The sequence below is a fragment of the Rana temporaria genome, chromosome 9 (genome assembly GCF_905171775.1).
Source record: "Rana temporaria chromosome 9, aRanTem1.1, whole genome shotgun sequence".
NCBI classification, from domain to species: Eukaryota; Metazoa; Chordata; class Amphibia; order Anura; family Ranidae; genus Rana; species Rana temporaria.
Window position 1 is genome coordinate 80,290,995 of NC_053497.1, and position 26,303 is coordinate 80,317,297.

General features: G+C 40.2%; 1 protein-coding gene across 1 annotated transcript in view; it reads left to right on the forward strand.

Annotated features, from left to right (window-relative positions):
* The window catches only part of AFF2 (AF4/FMR2 family member 2), a 647,635-nt gene that overhangs the window by 382,235 nt on the left and 239,097 nt on the right, over positions 1 to 26,303 (forward strand). The window contains exon 5 of the mRNA XM_040323795.1: positions 25,354 to 25,440. Within this exon, the coding sequence (XP_040179729.1) occupies positions 25,354 to 25,440 (87 nt within the window). The remainder of the gene's footprint in view (positions 1 to 25,353; positions 25,441 to 26,303) is intronic.

A 26,303-nucleotide genomic window follows, 5' to 3' on the forward strand; every position in this document is an offset into this window, starting at 1 on the left:
AGGCGTGGTTCCTTTGCTTGCAACTTTTATAATCAGAATGGAGTTTCCTGCTGATTCATTTATGTCTGAGGTTGGGTGGTTGTCTGAAAGTCAACATTGGGGGCTGTTGGAATATTTATTTCAGTTTTTCATCCTCTGTTATGATGGGCTTCAGCTCCTTGATTATCTTTCTTATACCTTCAAATGTTGAATTACATGTGTTTACTAGTTTTGGCTTAATGATTGAAGATCGTGAAGTAGATATTCTTAGGCTACATGTACACCAGCGATTAGGGCTGCTCACACTGATCAGTTCTTGTTCAATTGTTCAGTTAAAAAAAGTGGAAGAAAAGTGGAAGAAAAATTCATGGAACATCTTAACAAAATCGCATCAAAAACTGATCAGTGTGAAAGGGACATTTAAACATGCACCAAACATGTGCCAACAAAAATGCAGCAAGCAGGACTTTTAAAAATACAACTGACTGGTGTGAAGAGTGCCAAAGGGTTTAAAAGGCATTTTTCTTTTGCTTTCCTTCTGCTTTTTTTAACTTAAAAACTGATTAGTGTGAGAAGACATCAAAAACTGATCAGTGTGAAAGTAGCCTCATGCCTCGTGCACCTGACATGGCATAAGAGCTTTTGGCCGGGAATCTCGGCCGTGTGTATGTTTCATTGCAGTTTTCCTGTCAGGAAAACTGTGGGGAAAAAAAAGAGGATGTGTTTTCTTTTTTTCCTGCCAGGATCCCGGTGGACTTTTTTCCTGTCGGGGAAACCGGTCATGTGCATGCTTTCCCGAGGGGAACCAAAAAAATGTGCATGCTCAGAATCAAGTATGAGACGAGAGCACTCGTTCTGGTAAAACTAGCATTCAGAATGGAGATAGCACATTTGTCACGCTGTAACGGACTAAAAAGCACGAAGACTGAAAAGAGCGAATCGTCTCTCACCAAATTTTTACTAACACAAGGATCAGCAAAAACAGCCCAAAGGGTGGTGCCGTTTGGAATTGAATTTCCCATTCATAGTCCCGTCGTATGTGGTGTGCGTCACCGTGCTTTGGACGGGCAGGATTTGGCCTGAACATGTGTATGCAAGGCAGGTTTGAGGGGAATCCCGTTGGGAAAAACATTTTTTTTTCTGCCGAGAAAAACAGTTGTGTGTATGCGGCATCAGGCTACTGCGGATTGTAGTGGCAGGAATCTTCTGATTTCTGCAGTGGATGTGAGTGGCTAGGTGCAGCCATTGGCCTCATTCACTATACTAACAGGTTGCTGGTGGCTGCAGCTATTCGCTGCTGTCTGCACAATCAGTGATCACTGCAGGTAATCGCTTGCTGTGCAGAGAGCTGCGAAAGGCTGTGGCCACGGACGACCAGTCATTATAGTGAATGGGGTCGGCAGCCACACCTAGCAGCTCAGAGCCGCAGTATGAATCTCTGATTCATGCCCCTATAATGCGCAGCTGCCTAAATCACGTGAATGTAGCCTTAATCACTCTCCAGCAGCTTCTCAGGTTTCTAATGACAGCAATCAGAAACCAGATTAATACTTGCAAAGGTATGAATGCAAATCTTTCTATATATTTATTTTTGTATATATTAAGCATCCAAAGTTTTTTTTTTTAATATCTCATTTCACAGCCTATCTATCTATCTATCTATCTATCTATCTATCTATCTATCTATCTATCTATCTATCTATCTATCTATCTATCTATCTATCTATCTATCTATCTATCTATCTATCTATCTATCTATACCATATTGCCAAAAGTATTGGGACACCTGTATTTACAATCAAATTAACTTTAACCGCTTGCCACCCACCAGCTGTCAAATGATGGCTGGGCGGTGTGGCTCTTGTTCTGGCCGGGCATCATATGACATCATCGGCCCCAGGGCGAGCGCACGCGCTGCGTCACTCAGGTACAGGTACACATGCCAGTCACCCGCAAATGCCAGTGACACAGCCAAGGACGTGGATCTGTGTGTGTAAACACACACACAGATCCACATCCTGTCAGAGGAGAGGAGACCGATGCAGATCCACGTCCTTGTACAGAGGAACACCGATCAGTCTCCTCCCCTTGTGAGTCCCCTCCCCCTACAGTTAGAATCACTCCCTAGGACACACAGTTAATCACGTGATCGCCCCCTAGTGTTAACCTCTCCCCTGCCAGTCACATTTACACAGTAATCAATGCATTTTTATAGCACAGCTGTATAAATGTGAATGGTCCCAAAATAGTGTCAAAAGTGTCCGATATGTCCGCCACAGTATCGCAGTCACGATAAAAATTGCAGATCGCCACCATTACTAGTAAAAAATATAATAATAATAAAAATGCCATAATTCTATTCCCTATTTTGTAGACGCTATAACTTTTGCACAAACCAATGAATATACACTTATTGCGATTTTTTTACCAAAAATATGTAAAATAATACATATCGGCCTAAACTGAGGGAAAAAAATGGGATATTTATTATAGCAAAAATTAAAAAATATTGTTTTTTTTTTCAAACTTGTCACTCTTTTGTTTATAGCGCAATAAATAAAAACCGCAGAGGCAAAAAAATATCACCAAAAGAAAGCTCTATTTGTGGGGAAAAAAAAACATAAAAATTGTATTTGGGTACACTGTTGCATGACCGCACAATTGTCATTCAAACTGCGACAGTGCCGAAAGCTGAAAAATGGCTTAGGCAGGAAGGGGGTCTAAGTGCACTGTATTGAGGTGGTTAATGTCATCCCAGTCTTAGTCTGTAAGGTTCAATATCGAGTTGGCCCACCCTTTGCAGCTATACAAGCTTCAACTCTCTGGGGGGGGGGGGGGCTGTCCACAAGGTTTAGGAGTTTGTCTATGGGAATGTTTGGCCATTTTTCCAGAAGCGTATTTATGAACCTTGCTATGTACACTGGTGTACAGTCATGTTGGAACAGGAAGGGGCCCTCCCCAAACTGTTCCCACGAAGTTGGAGCATGAAATTGTCCAAATGTTTTGGTATGTTGATGCCTTAAGTCAGAGTTCCCTTCACTGGAACTAAAGAGATTAGCCCAACCCTGGAAAAACAACCCCACACCATAGTGCCCCCTCCACCAAATGATTTGGACCAGTGCACAAAGCAAGGTCCATAAAGACATGGATAAGCGAGTTTTGGGTTGAGGAACTTGACTGGTCTGCATTCAACCCAATATAACACCTCTGGGATGAATAAGAGCAGAGACTGCGAGACAGGCCTTCTTATCCAGCATCAGTGCCTTATCTCACAAATGAGCATCTGGAAGAATGGACAAACATTCCCATAGACACACTCCTAAACCTTGTGGACAGCCTTCCCAGAAGAGTTAAAGCTGTTATAGCTGCAAAGGGAGGGCCAACTCCGTATTGAATCATACAGACTGAGACTGAATAGACTATATCTATTTTTCTATCTATCTATCTATCTATCTGTCTATCTATCTATCATCTATCTATCTATCTATCTATCTATCTATCTATCTATCTATCTATCTATCTATCTTTATATAGCTCTATCTACTTTGCATATACAGTACACACAAAATGAATACCTTTAAAGATTATCTTAACTGTTCTGTAAACTCATATGTGCACAGAATAGATAATATGATTACTACTCTGCAAATTTGGAAATGTTATGCATAAGATGTTCTTAAATTTAACCTAGTAAATGCAACACTACCCAAAGCATGTAATGAAGCTACATAACTGTGATATGCTGTAGTAGCTGTGAAAGGGTTATTATATCATCAGGGAAAAGAGGCCTTTAAATTAAAGTTTCAATTAACTATGTGCTCAGAGTCATCCTTCCTTGTGTCCCTTCGGCTGGCTACAGTAACCCTGCACTCTATAAATATATATCAACGGCCAAAAAATACCCCTGACAGTTGAAATTACATGTGCAATTTCCATTTTTGTGTGCTGTTTAAGCCACTAATGGATTTAATCAGACCCATCGTGATGTGATGTGACTGTTTCGTGTAACACAATTAGCAGGTAGCGACCTTTATTTGGTCCTCTATAATTTTACCCTGTAAAATAGAAACTGACATTAAGGAAGATGCTTGATTTTGGTCCCAGTAAAGGTGATATAAAAAGGTAAAGCTGTCCATTGAGGTTACAAATCCACTCAGTAGCTGACAAGCACTTTAAATATTTTCATATGGATTCTGAAAGAGGGGAGGGAGCTGGAAACCAGTGTACATGATGTGAATTGAAATTCATAATACAGACGTCACTGGAAAAGTGAGTAACAAGCTGAAAAGCCTAGTGAATCATGTTGACCTGCCAAATGGAGGAGCACATTGGGGAGGAGATGATGTCAAACAGTCGTAACTTAGCAACCTGGCATTAGGCTGTCAAGAGACTTAGTGCGAAAAGGAAGACCCTTTTTTTTTTAAAGATCTGTAAATAACTGAATTCTTACATATATTAAGTTTGCTGCAAAACTAGCTTTGATTTTTTTAATTTGATTTTTTTATTTTTGCACTTAAGGTTTGTGATTTACTGTTTGTTTCCCATTTGGGAAAAATGGACTTCAAAACATCATCTCTTGTCCACTTACATGGCATTTTTTATCCTCTCTGCAATCCATGAAAGGCATGACATGAATTATTAGCTGTGGTGAAGGAAACCTATAGTTTATCTAAAATCTGTTAGCATTTAGATTCCTTTTCTGCAAACACATTTTTTTGAACTACGATAGCACTTATTGTTAGGACAGTCTTTGTTACTAAGCCGTTTGTCAATAATCCTAATAACACAAAGCTGCAGCAACAGAAAATGGCTGCCACTCACATGTCAGAGCCATGGCAGTAGAGGCTATTAGGAGGTTTGAAGACAATTTAATAGACAAGGCAATGCTTGTGTTATTTAGACTGCAAACATTAGAGAGGTACTTTTGTGTGTTTTACACAGTGCCAGTGGTTTAACAAATCTAGTAAATGTCTTTTGTTGAGGTTGTAATCATGAAGTATACAATTGTTATCTGTTTAAGATTTAACCGAGTTTAGCTGCACAGTATAAAGCTCAGTAAAAATAGAGTTAAATCTGCTATGACCAGCTCAAGGCAGTTACCTGCCAAGGCAAGTTGCATATAGAAAAATTAACCAATTTGTTTTCAGAGTTAAAACTGCATATTGAAAAAGATAACTTAAGGCAAGACATACATTTCAATAAAACATAAAATGTGATTAGGCATTTACTATTTATTTTCTTTTTGCTGTTTCTCAGGAGTGGTTAAAGTGGATTTAAACCCAAGAACAAAAATTCAATTGATTGAAGCTTACCAGTCTGGTGGCCACATTTGTTTTCTTTTTCCAGGATTCTCTTTCTTTATTTTCACCTGGCGATTCTACCAGAAACATACTTTCATGTGACAACGTTTACTCACTGTACTTTCTCATTAATAGAAGAGCAGCGTTGTCTCTCTAGAAAAGGACATTTGTTAGGATTTTCATAACATCAGGAGTAGGTATACTGTAATCCACATAGAGTACTGTGAACAATAATAACTAATTACAGTATAGCAAAATTGCGCACTCATGGAATGTCGCCAAACTTCAGTACTTAAAAATCTCCATAGGCAACGCTCATTTTTTTTTACAGGTTTCCAGTTTGGAGTCACAGAGGAGGTCTAGTGCTAGAATTGTTGCATATGCTCTAACACATGCAACAATATCTCACATGTGTAGTTTGAACGCCGTTTACATATGTGGGCAGGACTTACGTGTGTGTTCGCTTCTGAGCGCGAGCTACCGGGGACAAGGACGTTTTAAAACTTTTTTGCCATTTTTTTTATCTTACTTAATTTTTTTAATTTTTACACTTTTTTTTTTACATTTTTATTTTTTTAATCACTTTTATTCCTTTTACAAGGAATGTAGACATCCCTTGTAATATGAATCTATTGTGACAAGTTTATGGAGAGATGCAGTGTCAATAAGACCCCACATCTCTCCTCCAGGCTGGAAAGCATGAGATCGAGAGAAAAAATTTCCCAGATCTCATGCTGACAGCCATAATGGTGGCTTTGTTTACATCCGGGAACCCGGGCGTGATGTCATAACTTTGCGCTCGAGCCTCCGACGGTCATAGAAAGGACTGGTGACCATCTGGTCACCGGAAATCTTTATCGCCGTCATCCGGTGCCGGCCGATTCTTTCTTCAGGCCCCCGATTACATGGGAGAGCCCGGAAAAGCACCGGATGGTAGCGGAAGGGGGGACATCCCCTCCCGTTGCCTATAAGAATGATCAAGAGGTGGAACTGCCACTATTATCATTCTTATTGTGCACAGAATCGCCGGCTGCAAATAATAATATCTGAATGATGCCTGTAGCTGCAGGCATCATTCAGATATCCCTGCACAAAGTCAGTAACATCATATGACGGCGTCTGGTAGGGAAGTGGTTAAAGGGTAACTACACTTTCATTGGAAAAAAATGTGAAAATAAAAAAATATATAATATTGCAGATACAACTGTGACATAAGCGGCATTGTAATTGAATGTTATTAAAAATTACCCTTCCTTTTTAAACTGCAGCTCTGTAATTTTCTGTAAAATGCAATGCAATATGGATACCTGGAGGCATTCTGTACACAAATGGTGTACAGGACATCCCCAGATATGTAATTTCCTGCTTGTGTGATTGGCTCACAGGTTTTTCCCAAAAGTCTGCACCAAGACACAAATCAGATTTTGGCATCCCCTGCAACAAAAACTTAATTTTTGGTGGCACACTCTCAAAGGAAAATCAGGTATAAAGGGATGTAGACCCAGCAGCTTTCCTTATTCAAGCCCTGCAGGTTCAGAAGCCGATTGATAATTATAAATTATATATTATTATTGGTATAATTATTTATAATTATTTATTATATTATAATTTATAATTTTCTTTTTAAATAAAAATCATACCCGGGATGCCTACAAGACTCTTGTTTGGTCAGATTTAAGTGAGTTATTCCTAAAAATTACAGGCCTACAGTATAAAACGCCAAATTTCCTTGCAAAATAATTGTACCGCTTTTGGTACGTAATTCCAGACAGAATCATACCGCCAGGGAGGTTAAGATGCCTACAGGTAAGGGGGTGCATTTGGGAAAACTTTGGACTTTTGCTATTGAAAAATGCAAGTTCATTGGATGTTACTGGTTACTTATCCAAATTACTGTTCTAGAACAGTTATAAAGCTGTTGAGTAACTTCCTGATTATTGAATCATTCATGAATGCCAACAAAGACATTTGCTTTGTATATCTCTTTAAAATAGATGCAAAATTACCATAACTAAGAAATCACTTTCTTGCTTTGCTTAAAGGTCATGTTCATACACAAGAAGTGTGTACCTTCTTAGTTTATATTATTTTCTATTAACTGGCTTCTCTTATTGTGTGATTATGTTGCAGTAAACGAATACGTACAATGATTTCAGGCCAAAACTCAGTTTCAGAAAAACTGCTAGACCAAAATTTAATAGGATTGGCAGTGAGCTGCAGACTTGTTTATTCCTCCTCATGCTGGTGCATATAGAACGTATGCCAGGCCTGTCTAATAGTAGGAACGATTCAAATACGCATCAAGGTTAAGGAACAAATTGGATGCACTTGATCATCACTGTGTAAAACACACAACAGTAATTTCCATGCAGTTTACATGATGGCAACGTGGAAATGGAAACTGGCAACAGCTGATTATTTTGTTTTTAACCAATGTTATCGTAAAAACGTACTTTAATATTTTTTTCAATCAAATACATTTACAACAAATCCATAGTTACTCATAACTCTAAATTGCACAGCCATGAAGGATGTTTATTAAGTTCTGCCCAAGAGCAGATATAACTTTTGTTAGCCAGAAAGCCCTCTCTTGGATAATGAGATTGCCTCTGTGGGTAGTAAAGGCACTCTAATTAGACAGGGAAATGGCAGATGGTGAATCATGCCAGAAAGTCTATGAAAGTCAGATCCCTGTAATAAAATGAAACCAAATTAGAGAGGGTCACAGATGAGACCTTTCTGTCCAATAAAGTTAATATTAGGCATCTTGCGGTGTCTACACCTCGATGAAAATGGAATACAAGTTTATTTTAATATGTTGGCAAAGCCCTTGCCAACATATTATTCTGAGTTACCTTTAGGTTTATAAATATAATAGTCACAAATATTTATGAAAAAATTGCAAAAGTGCTAGTTCTTCTCTTTGTCACAATTATGGCTTAAAGTGATTGTAAAGGTTTGAATTTTTTAAAACAATAAATATGTTATACTTACCTGCGGTTTTGCACAGAGCAACATCCTCTTCTGGACTCCTCCATTCTGAGTTTTCCCATAACATGTCACATAGGGGCACTTGTGTGGGCTCAATCCTGAGCCGGACACACACAGTGTGGCTTGGCCCTGCCCCCTGCTCCTTCCTCACAGGAGGCTCCTACTAATGAATTTGAGTCCAGTGAGGAGGAAGAAATAAAGCAGCTCTGCTGTTCTCGAGCACAGCGCTGGATCTAGATTGGTCTCAGGCAAGTATGTAGTAGGGGGCTGGGGGGGGGGGGGGGGGGACACTTACAGGTTTTTTACCTTAATGCAGAGAATGCCTTAACCACTTAAGGACCGCCTCTACACATATACGTCGGCAGAATGGCACGGCTGGGCACAAGCACGTACCTGTACGTCCTCTTTAAGTGCCCAGATGTGAGTCGCGGGCGCGCGCCCGCGACCCAGTCCAAAGCGCCGTGGCCGCGGGACCCGCAGACCCGATCGCCACCAGAGTCCCGCGATCGGTCCCCGGAGCTGAAAAACGGGGAGAGCTGTGTGTAAACACAGCTTCCCCGTTCTTCACTGTGGCGCTGTCATTGATCGTCTGTTCCTTGATATAGGGAAAGGCGATCAATGACATCACACGTCCAGCCCCGCCCCCCTACAGTTAGAAACACATATGAGGTCACACTTAACCCCTTCAGCGCCCCCTAGTGGTTAACTCCCAAACCGCAATTGTCATTTTCACAGTAAACAATGCATTTTTATAGCATTTTTTGCTGTGAAAATTACAATGGTCCCAAAAATGTGTCAAAATTGTCCGATGTATCCGCCATAATGCCGCAGTCACGGAAAAAAATCGCTGATCGCCGCCATAAGTAGTAAAAAAATAATTATTAATAAAAATGCAATAAAACTATCCCCTATTTTGTAAACGCTATTCATTTTGCGCAAACCAATAGATAAACGCTTAGTGCGATTTTTTTCACCAAAAATATGTACAAGAATACGTATTTATACACCCCTGATATCCCCCAGCACTCTGACTCCTCTATCTTTTTTGGGGATATTTATTATAGCAAAAAGTAAAAAATATTGGGGTAGATTCAGGTAGATTTGCGCATTTCTTACGGAGGCGCAGCGTACCGTTTTAACACTGCGCCTCCGTAAATTACCTGCGCTACGCTTGATTCACGGAGCAGCAGCTCCGTAATTTGCGTGTGCGCTCGTGAAAACTGCCCGGCGTAAGCACGCGTAATTTAAATGATCCCATAGGGCAGTGATGGCGAACCTTGGCACTCCAGATGTTTTTGAACTACATATCCCATGATGCTCATGCACTCTGCAGTGTAGTGGAGCATCATGGGAAATGTAGTTCCAAAACATCTGGGGTGCCAAGGTTCGCCATCACTGCCATAGGGGGCATGGATCATTTAAATTAGGCGCGTTCCCGCGCCGAACGTAGTGCGCATGCTCCGTCGGGAAACGTTCCCGACGTCCATTGCGGCAAATGACGTCATTTGCTTTAACGTGAACCAGTGTCCAGTGCCATTCAAGATTCACTTATGCAAACGACGTAATTTTTCAAAAACGCGACGTGGGAACGACGGGTATACGTAGCATTGGCTGCCCCTGCTAATAGCAGGGGCAGCCTTACGCAGAAACCGACGAACGCAAATGACGTAAACTGCGTACGCAGGGCGCGCGTACGGTTGTGAATCGGCGTTAGTATGCAATTTGCATACTCTACGCTGACCACTACAGGAACGCCACCTAGCGGCCATCCCATCGTAAGAATGCAGCCTACGATACGACGGCATAAGAGCCTTATGCCAGTCATATCTTAGGCTGCAGTCAGCGTATCGAGCTTCCTGAATCAGGAGCAGTCGATACGCCGGCGCAACTAAGCAATTGCGCTGCGTAACTATGGTTACGCAGACGCAATTGCTTGTTGAATCTAGGCCATTGTTTTTTTTTTTCAAAATTGTCGCTCTATTTTTTTTTTATAGCGCAACAAATTAAAACCTGCAGAGGTGATCAAACACCACCAAAAGAAAGCTCTATTTGTGGGAAAAAAGGACGCCAATCTTGTTTGGGAGCCACATCGCACAACCGCGCAATTGTCAGTTAAATCGACACAGTGCCGAATCACAAAAACTGGCCAGGTCCTTTACCTGCGTAATGGTCTGGGTTTTAAGTGGTTAAAGTGGTTGTAAAGGCAGAAGTTTTTTTTATCTTAATGCATTTTATGTGCAGCAGCCACCCTAATACTTACCTGAGCCCATCACCATCCAGCGATGTTGTATGAGAGACTTGGCTTTCCAGTATTCTCCCTCCTGATTGGCTGAGACACGCCCACTGCTGTGATATAAAGTCAGTGAGCCAATGAGGAGAGAGAAGGGTGGGGCCAAGTCGTGGCTCTGTTTCTGAATAGACACACAGAGCTGCCGCTTGGCTTGGGTGCCCCCATAGCAATCTTCTTGCTGTGGGGGCACCAGGCATGAGGGAGGGGCCAAGAGCACCGGCGAGGGACCCGAGAAGAGGAGGATCCAGGTTGCTCTGTGCAAAACCACTGCACAGAGCAGGTAAGTATAAAATGTTTGTTATTTTTATACAAAAAGACACGACTTTAGTTTCACTTTAAGGTAGAAAAAACAAACCTTCTGCATTTACAACCACTTTAAACAATTTCTCACTATATGTTGCTTTATTAAATTGTCTGTGTTTCAGTACATTCTAGCTGGGGTTGAGGGGGATTTGATGGATGCTGATGGGCAACAAGAACTGACCATTAGAAAGCAGCTTTTAATGAACTAGAGTAACTAGATTAATGACATCTAATACATAAAGTCACTCTGTCTCTAAAATAAGAATGCTCACATATGTGTCCCTAAAAAGAAAATAGTTTCCTGGTGCCTTGCCTTGCTCAGTTGTTTTTCATGTCAGATACTTTGTCGTTACTATTTCCTTTAGTGAAGTAGGGCTCAGCAGGAGTAACCACTAAGTGCAGTAGAGGACGAAGAATCTAACACTACTGATTCTGAAGACCCTTCAAGCAGCAGTTACTCTTCAACACAGTAGAGATCAGCAGTGCAGGAAAGCTATTGTTTTTTCTTTGCAAAGGGCACATTTGTAAGATTTTTTAGCAGCAGAGTCACTTTAATTACTAATATACTGTCAGATATTGTTACTATTGTCAGGGCCATCTTAATAGCATCAAAGTAATGCTCTGGGGCACCTACAGTATAGCATTAACTACATGAACAATCATTCTGTACAGCAAAAAAACAGTGGGAAAATACTACATACATAAACTAACAAAGCTGTCCCGTGCATATAATATATCTTCTAGATTGATGCCTCCCCATCACTCTGACCCCTCTATGCCCTAGATATCCCCCAGCACTCTGACCCCTCTACACCTCAGATATCCCCCCAGAAGGAATAAGCCGAACACCCCCCCCCGGTTTGGTTTGCACCAGAACATGCGAACAGGCAAAAAATTTGTTCGAACACGTGAACATAAAGGGGACATGTATTAATGCAAAAAAAGTTTTTATGAAATGAAATGAAATAAAGTGAAATATTCCTTTAAATTTTGTACCGGGGGGCTGTCTATAATATACCTGTAAAGTAGCGAATGTTTCCCGTGTTTAGAACTGTCCCTGCACAAAATGTGATTTCTAAAGGAAAAAAGTAATTTAAGACTACTCGTGGCTATTCATGAATTGTTGGGTCCCGGCAATACAGATCAAAGTCATTGAAAAAAATAGCAGGGGTACCCCCCCAGTCCATTACCAGGCCCAGATGTCCCCCCCAGCACTCTGACACCTCTACATCCCAGATATTTCCCCAGCACTCTGAACCCTCTACACCCCAGATATCCCCCCAGCACTCTGAGCCCTCTACACCCTAGGTTTCCCCCAGGACTCTGACCCCTCTACACCTCAGATATCCCTCCAGCACTCTGACCCCTCTACACCCCTGATATCCCCCAGCACTCTGACTCCTCTACATCCTAGATATCTCCCCAGCACTCTGACCCCTCTACATCCCAGATATCCCCCCAGTACTCTGACCCCTCTACATCCCAGATATCCCCCCAGCACTCTGACCCCTCTACACCCTAGGTATCCCCCCAGCACTCTGACCCCTCTACATCCCAGATATCCCCCCAGTACTCTGACCCCTCTACATCCCAGATATCCCCCCAGCACTCTGACCCCTCTACACCCTAGGTATCCCCCCAGCACTCTGACCACTTTACACCTCATATATCCCCCCAGCACTCTGACACCTCTACACCCAAGATGTCCGCCCAGCACTCTGACCCCTCTACACCCCAGATATCCCCCCAGCACTCTGACCCATCTACACCCTAGCTATTCTCCCAGCACTGTAACCATATACCATAAGATACCCCTTGTATTGTGACCCAACTACATCCCTGATACCGCCTACACTGTGGCCTCTCTACATCCCTGATACCTCTAGCACTATAGCTACCCAAGTTACGTCAAGCATTGCTACCTCCTATACACCACAGATCCACTCTCAGCATTGTTTTTCCCCATACACCCTTGATAGCCCCAGCACCATTATTCCATCCATATAGTACCCCCTTTTCCAGTGAAAATACAGTGCATGTAAACTTTTGGCTCTGTGCCCACCTCCAGCACTGCACTCACCTATACCAATCAAGCAGGCAGAAGGAGGGGCGGAGGAGGGAGCATCCCTCTGGGCATTCCAAGCCTTTCGGTGCAAACAGTGCTGGACAGCTGGGCTCACAATCACACCATCCACAATGCTACTTCCGCAGGTGGGCTTTCAGTGCTGCCGACTCAGCAGCTCCCACTTCAGCTCCTATCCCGCTGCCTTCGAGTCCCGAGCATGCAAGCTGCATGGGGCTTGGTCAGAGCATCACCGGCGCTCCGGCCCTGCCCCTCCCTGCTGGCTGTGAAATAATAGGTATCGTTCTGCACAGCACGGCGCACCAATGCCAGCCTGCCTCCCCTGTGTATCCATCACTCTCAGTGCCATCATGGGGCCCCCAATTTTGGGGCAGCGTGGGCTCAAGGACCAGCTGCTTTGGGGGAAATGCAGGGCCCCCCATGCAGCTGAGGCCCCTGGGCAGTGCCCAGGTGTGCCCTTTTATTAAGACAGCCCTGACTATTGTGTAACCTCAAAGTATGCAGTTTCTAGTGAGAAATATTACATGAACATAATTGAACATCATAAATCAATTCTGAAACCTTTCTTTAGCTCCTGGCCTTCACATTACTTATTACCTCTAAACATTCTGAAGTGTATAATATGAAATAAAGCACTTCCTCACTTATGTTATAATTATGCTGTTTAATAGTTGGCCTCCCTTTGTAGACATGTTTCATTTAAATAACATACAGAATTGCAAGTAATCTATAGTTCTTTGACATAGACACATACACCTTTCTTCTATTATTATGCAGATCTGTATTACCTGCAAGCTATATACAGTATCCCACAAAAGTGAGTACACCCCTCACATTTTTGTAAATATTTTATTATATCTTTTCATGTGACAACACTGAAGAAATTACACTTTGCTACAACGTAAATTAGTGAGTATACAGCTTGTATAACAGTGCAAATTTGCTGCTCCCTCAAAATAACTCAACACACAGCCATTAATTTCTAAACCACTGGCAACTAAAGTTAGTACACCCCTAAGTGAAAATATCAAAATTGGGCCCAATTAGCCATTTTCTCTTCCAGGTGTCATGTGACTCATTGGTGCCACAAGATCTTAGATGTGAATAGGGATCAGGTGTGTTAAATTTGGTGTTATCACTCTCACTCTCTCATACTGGTCACTGGAAGTTCAACATAGCATCTCAAGAACTTTCAGAGGATCTGAAAAAAATAATTGTTACTCTACATAAAGATGGCCTAGGCTATAAGAAGATTGGCAAGACCCTGAAACTGAGCTGTGGCATGGTGGCCAAGACCATACAGCCATTTAACAGGAAAGGTTCCACTCAGAACAGGCCTCGCCATGGACAACCAAAGAAGTTAAGTGCATGTGCTCACCGTCATATCCAGAGGTTGCCTTTAGGAAATAGACATATGAGTGCTGCCAGCATTGCTGCACAGGTTAAAGGAGTGGGGGATCAGCCTGTCAGTGCTCAGACCATACGGTTTGCTGAAGACAAGCAGCCTAAGGACCATGTGGTCTGATAAGATAAAAATAAACTTATTTGGTTCAGATGGTGTCAAGAGTGTGTGGCGAAAACCAGGTGAGGAATACAAAGACAAGTGTGTCTTGCCTACAGTCAAGCATGGTGGTGGGAGTGTCATGGTCTGGGGCTGCATGAGTGCTGCCGGAACTGGGGAGCTACAGTTCATTCAGGGAACCATGAATGCCAACATGTGCTGTGATATACTGAAGCAGAGCATGATCCCCTCCGTCTGGAGACTTGGCCGCAGGGCAGTATTCCAACATTATAATGACCCCAAACACACTTCCAATATGACCACTGCCTTGCTAAAGAAGCTGAGGGTAAAGGTGATGGACTGGCAAAGCATGTCTCCAGAACTAAACCCTATTGAGCATCTGTGAGGCATCCTCAAACGGAAGGTGGAGGAGCGCAAGGTCTCTAACATCCACCAGCTCTGTGATGTCATCATGGAGGAGTGGAAGAGGACTCCCAGTGGCAACCTGTAAAGATTTGGTGAACTCCATACCCAAGAGGATTAAGGCAGTGCTGGAAAATAATGGTGGCCAAATATTGACACTTTGGGCCCAATTTGGACATTTTTACTTATGCCCTGCACACACGATCGGATATCTGATGGAATGTAATCCGATAAATTTTTTCGGCGGATATCCGATGAAGCTGACTTTCATCAGTCTTGCCTACACACCATCAGTCAAAAATCCGACCGTGTCCAACGCGGTGACGTAAAACACTACGGCGTAGAAGACAGAGCAAATTGAGTACTGTCCGTGATACTTTTTTTATTTGCACTAACATACAATTTTTCAGGACAAGCTTTCGGGGTGTTACCCCTTCTTCAAGGTCCAAGCAGTACTGATTCACAAAGAATCAGTACTGTTTGGACCTTGAAGAAGGGGTAACACCCCAAAAGCTTGTCCTGAAAAATTGTATGTTAGTGCAAATAAAAAAAGTATCACGGACAGTGCTCAATTTTCTCTGTCACAATTGCACTAATACGGCTACAATCACATCAAGTATGATGGATTATCCACAGGAAAAATTTAAAACAGGTTCTATTTTTATTTCACCGATGGGCTTTAGGGGTGTACTCACTTTTGTTGGACATTAATGTCTGTGTGTTGAGTTATTTTGAAGGGACTGCAAATTTATACTGTTATACAAACTGTACACTCACTACTTTACATTGTAGCAAAGTGTAATTTCTTCAGTATTGTCACATGAAAACATATAATAACATTTTTACAAACATGTGAGGAGCGTACTCACTTTTGTGAGATACGGTAGTAGCAGAGAATAGAATAGGACAGTTGATCTCTTGTAAATTGCTACACTGACACTGTGTACGCTGGCATAGGTAAGATGACTGTAAATCAATAATATGAAACATTGGAAGACTCTGACCTGACTCTGACCTGCCACCCCCTGGTTGTCAGGAGTAAATGTGAAATATGTGTAAGTTAAAAACAATTGAAAATAACTAAAAATATATATTAATTTTTTTCTAAACTATTATAATACATAGATAAAAAAAAAGCTATACAGTACATGTGAAACACATTTCAAAAAGCAAGTACATTCATGTATATAGACTGTTATTTCCAAGCAATGATTTCAGGAATTGTAAGCCAAAACGTGCTATAGAATTATCATTTGTTGGAAAACTATACACAGCTTTTAGGTTTCTAATACAGATCATGCTGGCAAATGTCATGTTCCACTTGTCATATGCCCGTGATTAATTTGTGCTTCTATCTCTGTGAACAAATAATTCTGTGTGTTCTGCAAAGCTCTGTCTTAGTAACATCTACAAACTCAGCCTAACTCCCAGTGGACAAGGAAAAACTTTCAGTTATAAAAACCAAATAAATTGTGCTCTTCCAGAGATGAAATTGTTTGTACCACTGAGACTTGGCAACCATTTTAATATCCCTTTAGCTTATACTATATATACATATAACATTACTGCAGTTGTTGAATGTCAGAAAGGCCTTTGAAAAACTCTATTTTGGAAGACTGAACCAGGTATCAAAGAAGTCGATTTACAAAATGTGTTGAAGCCACTTTAGTAATGCTTTGGTTTTTGAACTGAAAGAAAAACAAAAAGCCTCTTCTTCCATTTACAAAGGTATTTGCTAAGCTGGTGCTAAGAGATGATATGCGCTTAACCCTAAAGGAATAGAGAATGTGAATATTATGAAGCTGTCTCTTTTCTACTCAATCTTTTGCAATGGGAATGTAAAAAGAATACAGCTTCACCTTGTTCTTTAAAGTAAGTGTGTACCCCAATAGTTACCTTTCCCTGTTTGTTTCTATTTGGTCTGTTACATATACCATTAGGTCCCCTTTTACACGGGTCTTGACAAATTCCTTGACGGATGACAAATGGACATCTAATTTCTATGGGCAAACAGATGTAACTGGAAGAACGTTTACATCCACATCCATTTAGGTGCATTTTTTTTTTAAACAGAACAATGCTCCATCCAGGTCTATTGAAGCAAAATGGAACGAATTTAAAAAGACGTAAATGGACAATGATGCATTTTTGCATTGCTTGTTGGGAGCTGGAACCTAACAACCATGACTCAATCCTGCTGTCAGCGGGGGGATTTCCCACTGACAGCAAAATGTAAACCAAAGCCGAACATTTTTTTTTAAAGCGTGGCAGGGGGCAGGTATGGAAATTTCCTCACTTTACAGAGAAGTGAAAAAAATCTACCCAATGGGACACAGGTGACAATAAAAGTCAGGAGTTTTAGCCATACTTTACTCCTTACTATTTTAAGGTAAAACAAAAAAAAAATATCTTCTTGCTTAAAATATACTATAATGTTTATTGTAATGAATGATTGAGACTAGTGGTTGAATGAAAGAAACATTTTCTTTGTCTCAACTTGATTGCTTTATTGTTATAAAAAAGGGTATTCTATTAGAGTAATCCATAAACGTTAAGCAGTTATATTTACAGAATATTAAAATGTTGCCTCCACAAAAAAATAAATAAAATAAATATAGGCTTTTTGGGCACTGACTGGCATCATTATAGTACTAATAAAAACAGTGAGGCCCAGCAATGCCACCCACCAGTGCAATCAGTGCCACTCATCAGTGCCCCTCAGTGCCACCTATCAGTACCCACCCATGCCCACCTATCAATGACCATCAGTGCCCATCTGTGCCACCTATCAGTGCCAACTCAACGGTTCAAAAACAGAACTTCTCCTGTTTCACGCTAACCGGAAAAGTCACCACACGTCAAAATGGACTCCCCCGCCCATTCTGGGCAAAACTATCACCCCTAGCACCAAAGTCAAGTCTCGGAGTCATTTTCGATACCTACATGACAATGGATGCACAAATAGGGTCAGTAGTCAGCGGATCCCACCATCTGCTGCGCCTACTACATAGACTCACGCCCTTTATCCCGAAAGAGGACATTGCAGTCGTGGTGGGAACAATCATCATTCCAGGCTCGACTACGCAAATGCCCTCTATCTAGGACTCCCCAAATACCAAATCACTTGTCTGCAAGTCGTTCAAAATACGGCCGCTCGACTAGTGACCTGCAAAAAAACATGGGAATCAATCTCACCTTCACTGAGATCCCTTCATTGGTTGCCAGTAAAAGACAGAATCACTTTCAAGGTACTCTGCCTAATGCATAAGTATATTCAAGGCAACGCCCCCCAATATCTATGCGAAAAAATAAAAGCCCATAACCCCAATCGCATTCTGCGATCCACCAATCAAAACCTACTCCAGATACCCAAATCCAGATACAAGTCCAAAGGAGATTGAAGAGTTGCAGTCCAGGGACCTCGGCTGTGGAATGCACTACCAACCACCATCCGACTAGAGTCGGACCACTTGGCCTTCAGGAGAAGGATTAAAACCCATCTCTTCTGATGTCAAGGGGTTCCTTACCCATGAAAAGGATACAGCGCCCAGAGACAATTCAGTTTGCATGTGTTGCGCTTTACAAGTTTCTCACTCACTCACTCACTCACCCATAAGTACCCATCAGTGCCACCCATAAGTAACCATCAGTGCCCCCTTTGAGTGCCCATGGGTGCAACATATGAGTGCCCATTAGTGCTACATATGAGTGCCCATCAGTGCTGCATACCAGTGCCACCTATCAGTGCCCATCAGTGCTGCCTATCAGTGCCCATCATCAGTGCTCATCAGTGCCACCTCATTCGTGCCCATCGGTGCTGCCTTTTCAGTGCCCATCAGTGCAGCCATATCAGTGCCTGTCATTGAAGAAGAAAAGTTATTTATTTACAAAAAAAATTACACAAACAAATAAAAACCTTTTTCCCCCCAAAGTTTCTCTTTTTTTATTTGTTGCGCAAAAAATAAAAATCGCAGAGGTGATCAAATACCACCAAAATAAAGCTCTATTTGTGGGGAAAAAATGATAAAAAAAATTGTTTGGGTACAGTGTAGCATGACCGTGCAATTATCATTCAAATTGCTACAGTGCTGAAAGCTGAAATTGGCTTGAGCAGGAAGGTGTATAAGTGCCTGGTATTGAAGTGGTTAAAATACATAAAACCAATGGTGGCGCCCCCGGTACACCTTTAACACACCGAAGACATAAGTGCAAAGTACGCTTGTAAAATAGTCTTTTTCAATTTTGATATTTTTATTTGCCACTAAGGGACCTCCAGGTGGCTTGCAAGGACATCGCTGCAGGCAATCATTCTAAAACTGTATAACATTTGCAAAACATTTTCTGTCAGAAATTCTAAGATTAGCTTCAGTACTTTTTGTTCAGTGTAAAATATTCAGTTTAGTTTTATACTGTACCTCAATTTATTCTGTTCAAGGGTCTTTTTGTAACTCTGTGTACTTTTTCCCTGAGAGATAGGGAAAAAAATGAGTGAATCTGTTTAAATTATTTGCTCGTTTTTGTATGTACCCGAGGGCTTGTAATAACAAAACATTGCCTTCTAACTGAGCACAAGGCGCATGACCAACTGCAATGACTAAAACATGTGCAACTAATTACATAGCTTTTGAACATTATGCTTAGAGGGAGATGCTGATATTACTTCATCTAAAAACTTTGTTAACATGGGAGCCAGCAAGTTGGTGGATATCAAGTATTTGTTTAATCTTTAGCATGATAAAAATAGTGCTTTCTGCCCCTCTAATCCAAATATCTTGTGGATCAGTTGACATGATTTTAGAATTATGTAAAGTTCAAATAATGTGGAAATAAATCAAGGCCAGCTTTTATACAGTGACTTGACATCCATCCAATTCCACTTTAAACCATTACACATGTTGAGTTGTGTTTGGCCTACTTCACATTTAATTGTCAAATATTTGGCTGTCTCACTGGAAAGAAAGAAAAGATGGATAACCTACTTGCAGTGCATCAAAATGCATATAAATGGAAAATATTGTAGATCTATGACCACAAAAATCCTTGTTTTGTTATACTATATTGTACACATGTATGTGCTGTTGAAGCACTCTTTGAACTTTTATATGTGATTGGCTCATTAATGCCATATGTCTCTTCACAGAATTGATGTATGGGCTTTTTAAATAACACAAAGAGCAATTTCAAATACATTTACTGTACTGAGGATGGCAAACTGAAATCTGTTTGATATAGTTTATTTCACATTGACTTTTTTAATGGAATGCATCTGCTGCTGAGTACAAATGTAAAGACATGCACATTATTTTCTATTCCCATGTTAAGGTGCCTCTGAAGTGTGGGAGGTGAACTCATAATAGTAGATGGAAAGAATGCTACCCTTTTAATGAGTCACTTCTCTAACTTTTTCATTTGTGTGAATATCAGCTAAGGCTATTGATCTCTATAAACAGGCTTTTCAGGAAAGTAATTAAAGCTGAATTCCAGTTATCATTTTTTTTGTAGTGACATTGCTCCAGCTTGGACCAATGTATGTATTAGACATGTGCATTTGTTTTCGTCCGAATGCATTTTCGTCCGAATTTCGGGTATTTTCGTTATCGTTTTAACAAACAAAAACGAACGTGCAGAATCCGAAATCTGAAATCCGAAAGATCCGACATAAAAAAATGCTTTATTTTCATGTTCGTTGCTACAACAGTTTGATATAGATAGGAAATTCGACATGATGCTGACAATAGCAATCTGTGTCTATCGAACCTGTGGTCGAATGTGACTAACCTTAACTCTATTAGTCCAAGATTATTCTAGTCCAAGATTCGACATAAAGAGAAAAAATTCAACATTATAGGGACAGTGTTGGGATAGACCATTCGACACGAACGACGAAGATTCGACGAAGCAGAGAAAAACATACAAACGTCAAATTTGTCATTGAGGGCTCATGGTGTCTGACGAAAGCTCTAAGAAGATTCGACAAGCAGCTAAACTGTACGGCGCCGCAATCGTACATTTCCGGTCAAATGCTCAGCCCATAGGCTATAGAAGAATATGAATGTTAATTGACTAGTAATAATAATTTATAAATATAATTATTACTAGTGTCATACAACATTAGAATTCTTCTATAGCTTGTAGGTGGAACATTTGACCAGAAATGTACGATTGTGGCTTCGTACAGTTCAGCTGCTCCGTCGAATCTTCTTAGAACAATCGAAAGACACCATAAGCCCTTAATGAAAGATTCAACCTTAATTCGGATTTTCGGACTAATGCATTTTTTAATGAAACAGAATAAATAAAAACGAATTTCGGGAGTAACTAAATAAATGTGTTTTTTGGACGAAAACAAAATTCCGAAACAAAATATTTCAGTGTGCACATGTTTAGTATTTATGCATGTTTCATACCTGAATGATTCCTGTGGAAGCAGGGAATCACTGTCATAGCCACTGCTATTATAGTAGTCCTTGTTATCTTCTGTACTCCCATGCAGCATAGTGAACACAGCGAGATGGGTCACTTGGCATTGGTGCCATTTAGAGAACACCTTGGAATTTTCCTAATGAATACAAGGCATTCTCTGATACGCCTAGGTGGAGATCATTACATCACTGCCCCACTTCTCCACTCATCCAATCAGAGAACACATTGCATTTATTGGTAACAATGTAACTGTGCAAACAACATCCATACCTGGAATTCTGCTTTAGGACTAGCCAGGCAAAGATATGAAAATTAACCCTTTTATGCATTATTTTATATCATCCTGGCTAAAAATATTTTTTTTTGAAAGAAGGAAGGAAGGACTTGAATTAAAGATTTTACTAAAGACTCACAAACCACTTAAAGACATGCCAGTTTGCTGCAAGTGACTCCACTGATCTTTAGTCTATTAGTTCTTATATTTTTTTCCAAGGTCATGTAAGACATTTTATATTAGCTACTGTTTTCCTGTAATTTACAGACAGACAGTTTTTATAAATTGCCTAAAAAAATGACACATATGACAATAAAAATGAAGGAAGGTTTTGTATTTCTGGAAGTATCATATTTTTTTTTTCATAATTTAGATTCAATTTAAAATTCACTAATAGATTCTTAAACCATTAAGCAGAATAGTAATGGACAAGGACAACTCACTTTCCTAATTCAGTGATTCTATATTAGCTCTCAGCTGATGTTAGTTCTTCCCCCATATGGAAACAAGTTTAGGTCATTGCTCTGACAAAAGACTGGTCTCGCATTTAACTTCTGATCCTCTCTGTAAGCTTTTGCATGTCACCACTTGTTTAAGTCTGGAGATATCGTAATGTGTTTTTATAGTAACAATAAAGTAAATTGCAGAGATATGTCCTGTGCTGTGGTTTCTTTGAAGATCTTTTTCCATTTTAATGGTGGAGTATTAGGAATACATTAATCTTGATGATGAAATAGTCATGATAATGAAAAATACTTTTCTTGGTATAGCAGGCCTCAAATGCTCTCTCTGATATCACCTAGGGGCCACACATAATATTCAGTGAATATAATGCTACAGAAAATTGGCAGAGACTGTAGACATGCTACAGGAGATGACCAGAGACTGTGGGACACGGTAAAAGACCTTAGATTGACAATGCCTCATATCATAGAGATCACTACCACCTCTTTACAAATCAATGCACAAAGGCGCCACTCTAAGTGCAGTATGTTACATAAAATTTAATGAGCAAGTAGAGCAAACATACTCACACAGGTAGATAAAAATGAGCATGTAAACACATGGAACGAAGAAGGAGCGCATACTCCGCAAACGTGTCACCTATTGGTCCCTCGAATAACCCGGAAGTGCCATCATCGACACGGCCCACCGCTCACCTGGAACTGACGTCACAGCCCCGGCTCCCTGTGTGACTGAGATACAGGAAGCGTCAGCATTCACCGGCGCTACCCGCTTTACTACACCAGCCATTAGAAGTGACTTTCCTCCCGGACGTTCCATGTGTTTACACGCTCATTTTTATCTACCTTTGTGAGTATGTTTGCTCTACTTGCTAATTAAATTATATGTAACATACTACACTTAGAGTGGCCCCCTTTGTGCTTTCTCCCTCAGTTGTTTAAAGATTTGCTTAATATCTTCACTGGGCTGCCTTCAAAGTGCTTTAGCACGGACTATAAGGAATTTAATAGTTTCATGTTTTTAACAATTGCCTTGTTTCCAAGAATTTTCTCCTTTTTATTTGAGTTCTCTCGCATCGCTGCTGGTGCAAGTGCCAACTCTCTCCTATGTGTATTTACAAATCAATGGATCCTTATTAGATTTCCATGCAGCCTACTTAAAAATTACTCATGCCACAAATGTAATTCTTCTCCATAAGGTCCACTATAAAAGCATAACCTGAGAAAAGGGATGAGCAGAATAAGCAAAAGTAACAGATTAAAAGAAAAAAAATTCACAAAAAGTGCCAAAGGGTATTCAGTTGGGCATCGAGGCTCTAGAGCTATGTTTCCCAACCTTCTTCCAGTCAAGGCACCCTTTAAAATTGTGGATAATTTTGGGGAACCCCCTTTTAAAATGTAAAAAAAGCCACTAAACGAATGCCTATAACACACGATCATTTTTCCCGTCTGGAAAACTATTGTGTTTTCTTTTGGCTGGGAAAACCAGCCATGTGTATGCTCCTTAGCAGTTTTCCCGACAGGAGTATTGTGAGTTAAAAAATGAGAACATGTTCTCTTTTTTCCGTGGTATTTTTTTCCCGCAGTTTTCCTGTGGGAAACACTGCGAGGGAGCATACACACGGCCGGTTTTACCGACCAAAGTTCTCCTGGCAGTTTTCCTGTCATGAAAACTGGCCTTGTGTACAGGGGAAAAGGGACCAAGCCGGTTCCCAGTTTTCCCCTTGGTTTTCCCGGCAGTCTTTTGACCGTCGGGAAAACCGATCGTGTGTACTAGGCATTATAGTTTTACCCAAGCACATAGAACAGCCAACATTCAAGGTGATTTATTCTTTCAAAGCAAAACTTTTGCACACTGGTACTCACCAGTATTCCAGCATTTCTTCCTCCTCAGTTTTTCTCCCTCACACAGCTAACGTGACTCCAGTGCTGACATAGAAGGGCAGATGGGCGTCAAACAATGCCATGCAGGGGCTCGGCATTCTTCTTATCAACCAATGAAATCAGTGGTTGTTAGGTTGCTGGTGGATGGCCTGTACAGTGTCCAAAGTTGTAATGTAGTTCAATGAAAACCAATAAAAACCTGTGGCATCGTGTAACAAAAAGAAGGCTTGATCCACCTGTTGGCTTGTGCACACTTTTTGGTCATCCTGGTTGAAAAGGGACAAATATCTGGTGGTCATCTGTCTTTTCCTGTTCTGGTCACCACTCAAAATTTGAAAAATGTATGGAAAATTCGATTTTCTTTCACTTTCACATTCACTTTCAAAGATAACAGTCACCAGGCAAATAAAGAATTAGACAGCAATAAAAACCTGAGAGGCATTCATTCCCTTACCACACTTTAAAAGACTAAAACAAATTGCCTTCAGTTATTCTTCAACATTTTTCATCTGTTTGTTATGATAGAAAGTGCTGAAATCTAGTCTACAACTGACCATGGAGATCTGCCAACACAGTTCAGATAGAGTTAATTGTGGAAAACACAGATCCCTAGGTGCCCCATAGACAAAAATAACTACGTAATATTTTTAAGTGCTAAAGCTTTCAAAAAAGAGAATCTAAAAAAAGTGTGCTTCAATGTTTAAATATATATATATATATATATATATATATATATATATATATATATATATATATATATATATATATATATAGATAGATAGATATATAGATATTTATATAGTTATGCTATGCTAAGGGGAACAAGTAACAAATCTACATTTGGCTGCAAGAATTTAAATATATTTCTCCATACATATGGTATGTTGAGTGGGTGTTTGCACCCCGGGCAGGTTTGTATTACTGGCCTGAGCACCAGTTGAAAAAAACAAATATAGCTGCCATATCTAAGATCTGGTAAAGTATAATATCTCAATTGTTTTGGGGTTTAGATACACTTTAACACATTTCTTAGTAAGCAAAATTACATCCAAATCTGTATGTATGTACTAATTCAGAAATTAGAGGTAGGTGCTGGGATATATATATATATATATATATATATATATATATATATATATATATATATATATATATATATATATATATATATATATATATATATATTATGTATATATATATATATATATATATATATATATATATATATATATATATACATATATATACATATATATATATATATATATATATATATATATATATATTTACATTAACAAGCATAGTTTTTAGTAGCACAGTGAGTATGTACTAACTGTTTGAGGAGAATTCAACACAGTTGTTTTGTATTGGTAATGAATTTAAGATGTTATGATTAACCTCATATATTGCATTTAATGTCTATTTCCTTACCAAACAGGAAATGACACATTCATGGCCTCCACCTCTGACAGCAATCCACACCCCCTGTAAAACTGAGCAGTCAAAGTTTCCCATTCCCAGCAAAGTAAGTTAACATTTTTTTACACAGACAATAAATATATTTTATTATTTAAAAGCAGTATTTTTGGTTTAGTGGGATGCATTACAAATTGGAAAGAAAGACTATTTTCTAGGGCTCATCTATTCATGTGAGTGCCCAAGAAGCTTGGATGTTCAGTATAGTAAATAATTTAAAGGGGTTGTAAAGGTAAAAAAAAAATCCCTAAATAGCTTCCTTTAGTCCTCCTTCACTTACCTCATCCTTTGATTTTGCTTTTAAATGTCCTTATTTCTTCTGAGAAATCCTCACTTCCTGTTCTTCCGTCTGTAACTACACACCGTAATTCAAGGCTTTCTCCCTGGTGTGGAGAAAGCCTCTTGAGGGGGGAGGGGCTGGCAGTAGTGTTTAGGGACGCTCTCTACTTTGCAGATGGAGAAAGAAGCTGTGTGCTAGAGGGCGTCCTGACACTCCTGCTCGCCCCCTTCCCCCTCAAGAGGCTTTCTCCACACCAAGGAGAAAGCCTCGCATTACGGTGTGGAGTTACAGACAGAAGAACAGGAATTGAGGATTTCTCAGAAGAAATAAGGACATTTAAAAGCAAAATTGAAGGATGAGGTAAGTGAAGGAGGACTGCACTAAGGTAAAGAAAGCTATTTAGGGGAAAAAAATTGACTTTTACAACCCCTTTAATTCTGCAAAATCATTGACCATTCTTCTTCCCAGTAGGGGAGCTCCATCACATAGTTTTGAAAGTAAAGAATGAGGGCAGACACAGCTCCCTAAAATGCTGCAGTGTGCATTAACAGAGTACTAATAATATAGAATCTTCACAAAGCTTTAAAGCAGTGGTCATCAACCCTGTCTTTAGGGCCCACTAACAGGCCATA